The 12123-nt window shown below is 44.6% G+C and overlaps 1 protein-coding gene across 1 annotated transcript in view; it reads right to left on the bottom strand.

The window, feature by feature from the left end:
• LOC104496057 (S-adenosylmethionine synthase) overlaps positions 1-5819 on the bottom strand; it is a 12753-nt gene extending 6934 nt beyond the window's left edge. Inside the window, exons 1-3 of the mRNA XM_010139124.1 lie at positions 5589-5819; positions 1844-1921; positions 892-1014 (exon numbers count right to left, since the gene is read on the bottom strand). Of these exons, the coding sequence (XP_010137426.1) occupies positions 892-1014; positions 1844-1921; positions 5589-5682 (295 nt within the window). The 5' untranslated portion in view covers positions 5683-5819. The remainder of the gene's footprint in view (positions 1-891; positions 1015-1843; positions 1922-5588) is intronic.
• Positions 5820-12123: the final 6304 nt, after the last annotated feature.

The raw sequence follows: 12123 nt of genomic DNA, 5'->3' as shown, positions 1-12123 counted from the left end.
AATCCACCCTCCCCTAGACCGCCAGCCGCTGCCGGCTGCTGACCAAACCCATGTTCAGCCAATACAACATACATACATGTCCACTTGCATGTGCTCCTCTTGAAGAATGCTCTTCACCCTCTTTTATGTCAACAATGTAGAGAAGAAAATTACATTTCTGTGTGCAACTGTTTGGTCGTTTTGGGGTTTTTTTTTTTTGCTTTATGTTGTGTAGAAACTGTCCTTTACTGGGTCTCTGCATCTGCCCTTATTTTTGGCAGTTGGGATAAAAAGGAGGTTTATAGCTGCTAGATTTGCCAGCGTTTTCTGACAGCACTGCTGTTAGGTGATGGTGGAGGTAACCTGAAGATGTGCTGCTCCGAACATGTTCCCTCCACAACCTCTCTGTAAATTCAATAGCAACTAAAGGGCTGCAGGGAACAACTTCTTTCAACCCGCAGAGTGAGAACCCGCTTCACACCTGGGAATTCTAGGTGCTACCACAGTACAAATCTGTAACGGTACCACGGATCCAACGAGGTTTCTCCTGCCCTCTCTTTCACATTGAGGTCTACCAGTCAGCCTGCCAAACGAGTAACCAAGATTCCAGCCCTCAGGTTTGGAGGAGTGGTGGATTCTGTGGCTCCAGTCGCAGCTGACCCTTCTGGCCTAATACCACAGTTCCAAGCAGGTTCTGCCCACTCCCATTCTGTTTTAACTCATATATGGAGTTTGTTCTGCTTACTGGGATAGAGCCAGAAAGTGTATCATGTAGCACCGTGTAAGCAGCTTTCACGCAGGATATTCAGTTTTTGTCAGGCTTGCTAAAGCCAGGTATGGAAGTGGTGACAGACCTGTTCTGTGGTTGCCTATCACTTGCTTTCAAGGATTTCATGAGCTTTTTCCACGAACCTTTTGCTGAATCATCATAGCCAATATGTTTAATTGCATCCCGGACAACCCGTTGGTAATCCACAATGGCACGAGACGTGATCTCCCCACAGAGCAACACCATTCCTGTCTTACACACCGTCTCTGGAAAGAGAGATGAAAACAGGGTCACAATAGCAGAATAACCCAGCCCAGAGACAAAAAGACAAAAAAACTGCGTGGTGATGGTGATTTTGGGCGATCTACAAGGTACACGTCCTTTCTACCTGGACTTTTAGCATTATTAGCTCCTTCTACAACAAATTCTTCTCATATTCACCATCTGAAAGTAAGGAAAAGAACAATATGTCTGATTTACAACTGGGAAGTCAAAACACTGAGCATGATTCAGCGATACGCCCAAATTCTGGGCAAATACAGCAGTAAGCTGTAATTTCTAAATGCACTTAATCATTCTAAAATACTAAACACTCTAAAATAAAACTCATTGGTGATCAGCTAGCTCCAAAACTTCTCCAGTCACAGGCGAAGAACCAGAAGGTGGGGCTTAGTTACATAACACATGGACTGGGGTAATGACCTGAGCACCGACGGTACAGCTCTTTCTGAAGAGAGTTCAGAAAACAAGCAGTTATGGGGACTTGGACTGAAAAAACATTATTAAATATGTATATTTACTTTTTGACAAACCATTGCAATATTCTTTCAAAAATCCGTGGTAATTAAACCAAACCTGTTTCTCCCAGGACAGTTCAGCCCCCACACAAAATTAACTATCCTACCCTTCTACAGCCTGCTCAGGCTTCAGTCTTATTAACACTTCGACCATTTCATCTCTGGAATACCGCAGTTCTTATGTAACTTTTGAGAGTAAAATGAGTTTAGCAAATGATAGCACCAAGCTCTTTGCTAACCTCATAAAAGAAGAACGGTGACTGCCTGATGACTTACAGCAAAGCAGAAAACAACTTACCACAAGCAACCTTGGCATTCGGGTCCTGTTTGAGGTGGGCGTCTAGTACAGCATCGCTGATCTGATCGCAGATTTTATCTGCAAGACATCAAAGCTGTGAGTCAAAACCACAGCACTCAGCGCAGACACGGGCTGTTGGCGTGACACTGACCTGGCAGGTATTTCAGCAAGGAATTCTTTTATTTCTTATTACTAGGTAAAGAGAAAGACATGAAACACCCTGCAAGCAAAGCCAGTCGGTACGACGGGGAATTCACTTACTGGTGTAAACAAACTCTGACTATAACTTTTGCTGTAGTTTTCTGCACTTAAGAGTGAAACCCATGTGTTATGGATAGTGTTACCTGAGAGGCTTTACCTCCCGCCTCCTCCTGCTCTGACACCACAGGCGACACAGCACACACTCCACATCAATGGTGTTCTAACAAGAAGGTGACTTTCCACCATCAACATCCATCTCCCCAACAGAAAGGCAGCAGGTACCTGCCAAGCACTGCTGGAAAAGCCTGGGAAAGTGTTCAGATCAACATGGACAGTGCACAGCTCAGAGTTAAGTGCCTGTTTCGGGTTTGCTTCTTGTCACTGATTCTGCCATCCAGCAATGCCATCTCCTAACAATCCCTGCAACCTGCCTGTTCCAAAGATGACACCAAGAAGCTGCGGGAAGTGTTGAGCCAGACTGAGAAGGATGTCCTCATATCAGGGAAGTCTGTCTCGCAGGTGAAATCGGTCAGCTCAGTGTAGCTTTGAAAGGCTGAAGGAAAGGCAACCTGCCAGAGGTAATCCTTGTAGGCACGGGGATCAAAGGATCTAAGGACCTAAAATGCTGAGAGAAAAGGTTTTGTCTGTTGGACAATGATGTAACTACAGTGAATAGATAAAAATTAAAGACAGATAAAATTTCAAAAAAGAAAACCCTAAAAGAGTGAGTGCCATTGAAACCAAATAAAAATAAATTGGCTGAGACCAATCAGTTTGACATTCATGGCATATCTGATAGTTGGTGCAACAACCAGCAGAGTTCTAGTGCGACCAGAGCCAGATACAGACAGAGGCATATTGATCAAGACTGGGAAGAGAAATGTAGCTGGATGGTGGGCTGATTAATGCATTAAATTAAAGGCACATCTATTAGCAAAGGTCTGGTGTAAAATAAAACCAGGCATTCAATTTTTAGCAACACTTAGCAGCCTTTTTGCACCCTTCAGTCTGTTATTTAAATTTCTCATCCTGATTGAGTGTCATCCCGCTAGCAGGCAGCACACCTGAAGTCACACCAGATGGGGAAAAGAGTTAATTCTAAGTGGTTTGGCACCTCTAAGGCATTGTGGCTCAGAGAAACACACGATGCCTTTCAGAGTACAGCAAAACCATCGTGCAGCACGGGCAGACACCGCTGGACAAAGCGAAACGGAGAAGTGACAAAACACAGTGGTCTGAAAAAACCCTCTTTCTCTTCCCCACGCTGCTATCTATGTGCTTTTATTCTGCTGGAATAAAGAAGTCACGTGTAAGTCTCCAGAGAGTTTGGAACTTACCCCACTAAATGCCAAGATTAAAGACCTGCAAGGAAGTCCCAGATTTTACACCCTAGTGATTTTTTTAAGATTTCGAACTGAGAAGATGAGATAAACAGTCTTTGGGGAGCATAGGTAATACCTGTCGTTAATTATTGCCAGCTAGCACTTGCTTCTGTGGAATTTGGGCTGCTCAGTGACACACAGCTCTATTGCACAGGTGCAAGACAGTTCTCTGTATGCCCAGATAAATCAGCGTGTAACTTCTCCGGCTTTGTTTATCAAGAAGGAGGCCTCCATTAAAACATTCAGTCCTCAGCTAATATAATCAGAACCATTCAAATTTCCACTAGACAAAGAGCTGGTTCAGGATCTTTACTTCACGTCGTGCCCTCCAGCAAAATTTTACTACCGCAGACGGAAGAGTAAAAAACAGGAACACGCACATTATCCATTTGCTATCAGACAGAGGCATTCAAAACTCACAGTAATATTCTAGTGCTCTTGATAACAGTCAGAAGCCCAGCTACAGCCTCAGACACTGGGCCCCATTTTAAGCAATAGCCCAGATTTTCCCAGGTGAAAAAAGCCCAACAGTGTGTCTACACCACTTGTGTAAAACTACAGACAGGGAAAAGGGGGAGCGGCTGGGATGAAGGGTGATCCATTTGCTGTTAGAAGCCAGAGGTATCACCGAGACCTGTTGCTGAGCTGTGTCCAGGAACAAGGATTTGCAGGACCTCCCAGAGTTATTCACTGCCAACTTCTCCTCCCTCAATCTGGAAAATCTGCACCTTTCCTTTGTCACAGGCGTTTGTGTTCCCACTGGAAGATCTAGGCTGTTTAAGAAGGTGTAAGCATCACAGTCCAGAAAATGTAATCAAAATGAGTGAATCTGTTTCCCACTGAGAGCAGGCAAATTCCAAAACAAGAGACAGGACAAAATGAGGACAGGTAAAAGAAGGAAACCAGGGGACAAAGCTAAACCTGCAGACCCAGCTGAACTCGTCCTGTTCTGAGATCTATCTATTATTGCCCCAAGGGGATTAAGAATAATGGTTAGAGCAGCATAAATTGTGACCTGTCATCTTTGGAAATGCCATCACCCATTTAAAATTACCACATTGTATAATGTTATTATTTCTTATGAAACCGCATTGTGCTGCAGACTCCAGATGAAATTAAGCACGAGCCTGGGATGGGACCAATGTCCCAAGTACCAAATGCAATTGTCATTTTCCGATTGTGTTACATCAGAAAGAACCCCAACTGGCTTAACCTGATGGAGCTGCCTGGACACGGCCAGAGCTGTACTCAGTTGCATCAGCCATGGATTTGATCTGCAGCAATCAGTTAATATGACAGAAGAGCATCAGAATTATAAAATTCTCACTGCTGATGTTGTTATCCGCTGCTATTTCATGATTTACTCACAGAACACGAGGCTGAAGAAGCCTTATGATTGCAAAAGGTCCAGGACACCAAATGGACTTCCAAAATAAATACACTCTTCAGGACATCAAACAGTCTATTGTCCCCTGGCCTCCTTTGGGGGACACTTGCTGTTGACATAAGGTACCTGTTTATGGCAGACGAACATTTGTTTTCAATAAAATTGAACTAAGCTGTGCTGACCACACATAACTTCCAGCAAATAACCGTCCACTATCTGCTGAAGCAATTCCATATATTGCATCAGATTATGGAATGAGGGGGGCAAAATCAGCAACCTTGCCATGGACAGCTGCTGGGACCATCGATTTTTAAAGGCTTTAAAATAGCCTGCTTAGAGAGATGCCTGTTGGGGGTGACAGCTTTGGAACACAGCATATATGCAGGACATTTTCACAGGGCCCATAAAGATCTGGAACTTGAGAAGCAAGCTGTGCATTCTCATCCACATGTGAAACTTGAGCCTATCAGGGCTGTTAGTAGTGTCTGTACAGGAATACTGAAAGAAATACAGATGAAAAGGAAGGAGCAGCAACCGTACACCCCACTGCCCTCCCCAGCGCTGCACACACCCTGCAAAAGCACGAAAAGAAGCAGCCGGTGATAGCGGTTCTACAGCCTGCATGGAGACGGTCTGATAGAAACGAAGTAAAAAGCGCCTTGTTCCGAATGACTTCTACAATCAGATTAATCTGATGAATTCTGCTTCAGGCTTTTCAAACATTTTAAATTAAAATATCCCTCTTCTTACGCACTAGCCAGGGCTGGTTTCTTACCTGGGTGTCCTTCTCCCACTGACTCTGATGTGAACATGAAAGCCCCTTCATCGTCCAGCGTGTAATCACATAAACCATCCACCGGCCCATTCATGACGGTGATGCTTTTCCTGATGGATTACTACCAATGGGGCTGGAAGAGTTCTCTCTTCTGTGCCTTCTCTTAAAGGCAAAGGTTCCTCACCAGCAGGACTACCGCTGTCTTCACCGAGTGCCTCTGACACTGACTGGGCTGTCAGTGTGTGGACCCAGCGCGTGCCTGCATCGGCGTACGCGTGCGGGCAGTAGGCATGTGCCTGAAGTCTGTATCCCTTCCTAGGCTGATCTGTCAGTCCCCGGGCTGCTCCTATATATGGAAAAGTGAAAGTGCCCAGATAATCATGTGAGGAAAATGGAAGAGCCCATTTCTTGGCAGGGGAGTTATCTAACTTTGGGATATTTCACTAATTAACTCAGTTCTTGGAAACTCTCTGGATTCAGCCCGTGTGAGATCGGTTATCTCAGGAAGCCAACGGAGCATAAAGTAACGCCGGAGCGCTGGTGACAGCTCAGGTCAGCTGCTGCTTCAGGCTGCCCCTCCCCTAATTCTGGGATCTATGGTGTGCTTCCAACTGCGTGTTGTGTTTTTACAGGGACAGATAATGCACGTTGTTCCTAGCAAGGGACTGGGAGAAGTTTGCTCTGCATCACATTACTCTATTTTCTTTTTACTTTTGCTTTTCTTGAAAAGTAGCATTCTCTCCCGAAATCTTTCCTCTCCTTTTCATTCATTCTTCACACACATTTGAGAGATGAAGCATCTGATAAGAACTAGCATGACGAGTGGGGCTCATTTATGCAGACCTCTCTCTTCAGCCTTTGCTTTTCTTTTCCTCCGTGCTCTCTTCTATTAATTCAGATCCATCTTAATTCTCTTTTTGTATCATATTCCCATAACATCCACAATCACTGCCACATCTGAGCACTCAGGGCTTGAAAATTTCTTGCATGCAGGTGGCTCGTGTCTGGAGCATGCCGATGGTAGGGCAGGTGTGGAGATAGATGGCATTTTGTGGGTACACATTTCCTTCAAACCCTTGGTCAGTATTATTTTAAAAGAGCATTTTATATGGCCCCTTGGATTCAAATTTCCACATTACCACGTGCTTGTCTAAGAATTCATCACTCTCTGCCTACATTCCTGAAAACAGTAACCCGTGCCTGTGAATGTTCACCGGTGATCTGCGGTAGCATTGGCGCCCCTCTCACTATCACCAACATGGAATCGTTCCTTACCCAGACGTTTTCTTGGGTTTCAGTTGTACAAAATTCAGGTCACAGAATGAAAATCTGCACTTTAAAATGCTGGACTCATGCATCAGATACACGTTATGAGGCAGAGCCTTCTCTGGAGTAAACAGGCACCATCCCACTGTCAGGAAGGTTCTGTCCTGGCTGGAATAAATTACGCATTAATACCACCTAGAAAAGTAGAATTTGTAAAAAGAAAAAAAAAATAGAAGACCAAAGAGTAACTAATTATCTTAACACTAGTTAATGGGTAACATAAAAAATTAACTTTTCAAGTAATACACCACCAGTGATAAACATTCATTCTTAAGTGCAATTTTTTTTTCTCTATGGAAGCACTGAAGGACACGACGAGAATGGGTGAAACACCTCTGACAAACTCTTTTTCTGCACATAAGAGTTTTCATTCTAGTTCTGCAAACAGTCTTACAGCAAAAGCAGACGAGACTGAATGCTCTCAGCCTGTGAGCTCCAATCTCTCATGCTCCTGGTTTTGCATCTTCTTGGGTTTCGATGCCACGTAAAGACAGGAATTGTAGTTTGGGACTCAGCATTCTTGTTCCCAAGGTTACACTTTGGCAGAATGTAGAAACAGGCCTCTTGCAGCATCCTCTTATCCCGTAGAAACCACAATCTCTTAGACTGCTGAAGAGCGCCAGTAACGCGACATAACTAAGGAAGGAGTTTGTGGACACGGTGTTTATTTTGCTTTTATGGTCGCTCTTCTCGGCCTAACTTCTGGCTAGTTAAACCTTGAGACCGCTGGGGTCTTCGGAGACTGCTTCGCTAAAATTGCCGCTCCGGTAACAGTGTTCTAGAAACGCTCACAGCTGTGTTTCACATCGCTCATGTAGAACCTCCGTCTGGAACTGCTTCCAGTAGTGCTTTTGCTATCAAGAGCCACACATTGGCTCTATGGCCCTGAAGCATCTCAGCACGTTCTCTTCCAGGACATGTGTGACCAACTCCAAACCACGGTAGGGTTAGGTAATGTTTAATTTGGCTGCTCTTCCCAGACAGCTTGGCTTGTTAAACATTTGTGAAAAGGTAAGCTGGTGCTCTACCATCACGTCTTCAGGCCTCCCAGTGTTCTGTTCACTTCTCTGCCATACTCGCCAGCTGTGTGGGACGGGGCCTGAGGAAAGCCTGTTTCTCAGCAAATCTCTCTATAATTTGCGCATTGCCCATCACTGTGTTCAGTATCGTCTGTCTCTGTTCTATGACCTTTACTGACCTTTACCTAATGACAAAATCCTCTCAATCAGCATGACTCCTGCGCTTTGAAATGAGGCGAGAGACAAGATGATCACGATGTACAGACAACGCTGTCCTTCCGTATTGCTCTAAGTGTTTCTTTGTGTTGACTCTAAGGTCAGTCCCAACCACAGGAACAGCAATGTGAATCTTTGCATTAACTGTAAAAGCCTTCGGATTTGGAACCATCCCATAGTTTTGCTACTTTTACTCACAGCAGTTCAGCCAAACCACCCCCTTTCTAGTTGGTGTGACACTCCACAGTGCTCAGAAGGCATCGGTTTACTGCAGCCTTGAGAACGCCCTGGAAATACTGAAGCGAGCAAGATCTAATGGAGAAAAGAATCTCCTGAAGGGTTGCTCTTGATGCTGCCAACTGTGTCGGCAGGCAGGACTGATAAATAATACATGGAAATACAAATAACACACAGGGAAGTGTTTTCCTAAATACTTCTGGTTTGTTCTCTCAACTTTCTCACCAAATCAGACTTTGTTTTACTCAAGTTACCTGTTTAACAGGCTAACAGTTCAAGCTTATCTTGCTCTTTTATCCCCAGTTTGCAAAATCACGGGAGGAATTTACACCTAATTTAAGCCTGTGGAATGAAAACAGTTTTCCAGGTGTTTACAGAAACAACTTTAATACTGGTTTAATTTGTGCTGTTTACTAGGAGGAGTTCGTGTGATACCTCCCGTGTGTTTTCAAGAAGTTCCTGCGGTTCATGGGTTTTGCGTTGGAAATAAGCCCTAATTCTGCCAGCCTCCCCGGGGTGTCTGCGAGGGCTTGGGGACGGTTGCTGAAAAGTCTCGATGTCACCTGCACGTGTCGGTTGGGGGATGTGGAGGTTTGGGGTTGTTTTTAAAGTGAGCAGGAGGAAGATTTGTTTAGCTGAGTTTGTTTCTTCTGCGTGAAGAACGACAAGCCCAGTCAGAGCAATAGAGCTGGAACATGGGGAGCTCTGCAGAGAGCTCCCAGCTGCTTCAGAGCTCCCTCCTCTTATCTGCTATTACCTGACAATGAGAGTGATCCAAGGCCGCTCGGCTGTGCAGGTGGAGCGTTTCACTGGCCCGAAAGCATTCAGGGTAAAATAAATACTGTGGGGCAGAAAAACCCATTGTGGTTGTAGAAAGAAAGGAGGTAGGACATGTCGGGAGATGGGTGTTTATCAGCCAGCACTTGTTCTTTCACCCCACGTTTTTCCTTCTCTGGAGCAGGGCACTTCGTGCAGCCTCTGCACACTAACACGAGCAGTTCAGCTCTTTCATTCTTGAGGTGTCAGATAACTTTTTGAGTGAATACCAGCTCCACTCACAGCAGTTTCTTGTACGTACCTTGTTCCACAGTTGCTTCAGCTTCAGAGAGCTCCTCTGCTGTGTCTCCCACCTGCCTTCCCTTCCACTGACTAAGAAGCCTTTCCAGGTTCTTCCATCACTAACATCAAAGAAAATAAATAATTTTGCTCCTATCCCATGGGCTTGTCCTCTTTGCATCTGTTTGACTTTGAATTCTCTATTCTGACACATCACTGAGTCATAGAACATTTGAAGCTGGACAGTCTCTAGTCCAACCCTCTGCTCAAAGCAGGACCAACTTGAACAGGTTGCTTGTGGCTTGAAGTAATGTGTGCCAGGGCCTTACAGATGAAGTAGCAGCTTTGAGTGGCTTCTTAGGAAACAATTAAAGCTGCTTTGAGGGCTAAACTCTACTGTCATTAAAGTCAGTGGTAGCTCCAAATTTCACTGGAGCACTGGGAGGAGTTGAATACAACTAGATCGTCGGTTTATCCACTTAGTAAAAGTCCGTGCTGTTTATGTCTTGACCCGCAGACCTTCTTCAAGGTTCTGTAAACCGAACACCCCTTTACAAACAGAGGCATTTCTAGCACCTCACAGACAGACACCTCGGCTTACTGTGTAATAATGATAAATTTAAAAAGTCTCTGTTTTCTAATCAGTCTTCATAAATTAGCATCATCGCACCAGAAATGGTGGACAAATAGCAAGATTAGTTAAAGTTTAAGTTTAACACTGATGGGTTTTTATTGCTTCATTCAAGCAGCATTAAACCGCACTGCTATATCCTTAGTCCTGTCTTCAGTCTGCGGCAGCTTTTCCTGGTGAAGTTGTGTGCTCCACAGAGCAACGTACAAGCGTTTGTTTGTGTTGCGTCCTGACGGGAAGCCCTCTTACAAGAGGACCGCAAGTTCTCCTGGTCCTCCATAAATTACGAGGGGGTAGCTGAGGGTATGTGGAGTGTGACCCCGCATCAGGCACGCACACGGAGCCGCAGATCGGTTCTGGGGAACTGCTGGGACTCCACCTGAGGGGTCTAAAGCCCATCACAGGCAAAGGTCTGTATCTCAAAACCAGTCTGCTGAGGGAACTTCAGCTGCCTTCCAGCAGCCCGGGAGCTGTACGATGTGCTTTCACGAGTCCTGTGACATTACTGATGGGTATATGTAAGCCATTAGGGTTTCCTCAGGGCCTTAGGAAACAGCCGGGTGCATCTAAGCAGCCGTTACCCAAGAGGATTTGCCGCAGCGTTGCGTAGCTGTTTACAGTACAGGTGGTCTTTGGACTTTGAAACAAATATTGACTCTAGTCCTGAAGTCAGGTTTCAGGAACCTATCTGCAAGAACAGTTGTGGAATTCGTAAATTCTGGCTTCCTGACAAGAAACATTAGGTTAAATTCAGACACTTTTGACTTTTTCTAGCTATACAATGCCAGGAGGGATGTTTCTTTTGTGCAGTTTAGGACTGTAATTACTTTTCTGAAACATTCAGTAATCAAAACCCTTCCTAAGCCTACCCTATATGCACAGTGTGTGTGAAACAAGAGCCAATATTTGCAGGTGTACCTCTCTAATGCTCACAATGAAAATATTTACATACTCAAGCTGCTTGAAGCAGGCAGACACATCTACTGACACACTCTGTACTCCTCTAGCAAATAACGCGTAGCAGAATTTTACATTTGCTCATACCGCAGTTGGTTCAGCTAGGGGAGGTTGCCGTTCAAGTAGCAATTTCATCTGGGCAAATATATTAGCAAACAGCAAATGGCGTTATCTTTTGTCTGTGTCTGAAAAATTTCACTGAAACCAGTCATTTAGCAGCTGCAGATAAATGAGTCTGCACTAAAACGCGGCCAAAAATCTTCTTGGCTCTCTGCCTAACCAGGGGCCGTTAGCTAATGAACAGAGGGTCTGCAGCATCACCCAGCACCAGTGTGTCAACAGGACTAGACCAAAATGCCTACAGGGACCTGAGCACGCACGTTCCTACAGATCCCCGCTCAGAGATGGGATATGGCGTGGAAAACTTCAGTCTCCCCTACAGGTCATCAGGCTCATATCAGCGTCACAATCGCACTGTTTTGTTGTGTCATTCATTTTTTTTCAGGTCCTTTTCCCTGAGACAAACTCAAAGCCTCAGGATTTCCTCCAGATTTGTAAATAAACAAATTTGGTTTCTTAAGATGGGGCAAATAAGAGACCGGCATCAATTACTGTGTGCTATCAACATTTTAAAGAGCATGCCAGGAACTCTGCCCTGGAAGTTTTTGAATGAGTTTTGAAACTTTGTGTTCAGAGGAAACTCTGGGGAATGTCAGCAAAAACTCACAGAAGTGCAGGATATCACTATTATTAAAATTAGTATGCTAGAATGGATTCATAACCATCTAGAAAGAAACAAGAAGGGTAAGAGGTCTCTGCAAATTCTTTTTCATATGGATAAATATATATATATTTGTCCACATTTTTCTACAGCATAAGGAATTTTTCCCATTACTTTCTCCATCTCTAAACAAGTGTTTTGACATCACAGGATGCTTGAATGCACCTAATTGTGACGATACCTTGAAACAAGGTAGGTGAAGGTGCTTAGAATTATTGGGCTCTAAACTTTTGAGAGCTCGTTAGAAGATTGTTATAAACTGTCATGGGCTGAGTGCACAAGTGAGTCCTGCTAGCTGCGCCAACGCTCTTC

The sequence above is a fragment of the Buceros rhinoceros genome, unplaced genomic scaffold (genome assembly GCF_000710305.1).
Source record: "Buceros rhinoceros silvestris isolate BGI_N320 unplaced genomic scaffold, ASM71030v1 scaffold35856, whole genome shotgun sequence".
In the NCBI taxonomy this organism is placed as follows: domain Eukaryota; kingdom Metazoa; phylum Chordata; class Aves; order Bucerotiformes; family Bucerotidae; genus Buceros; species Buceros rhinoceros.
The sequence above is the reverse complement of the archived record's forward strand: the minus strand, read 5'-3'. Positions and strand labels throughout refer to the sequence as shown.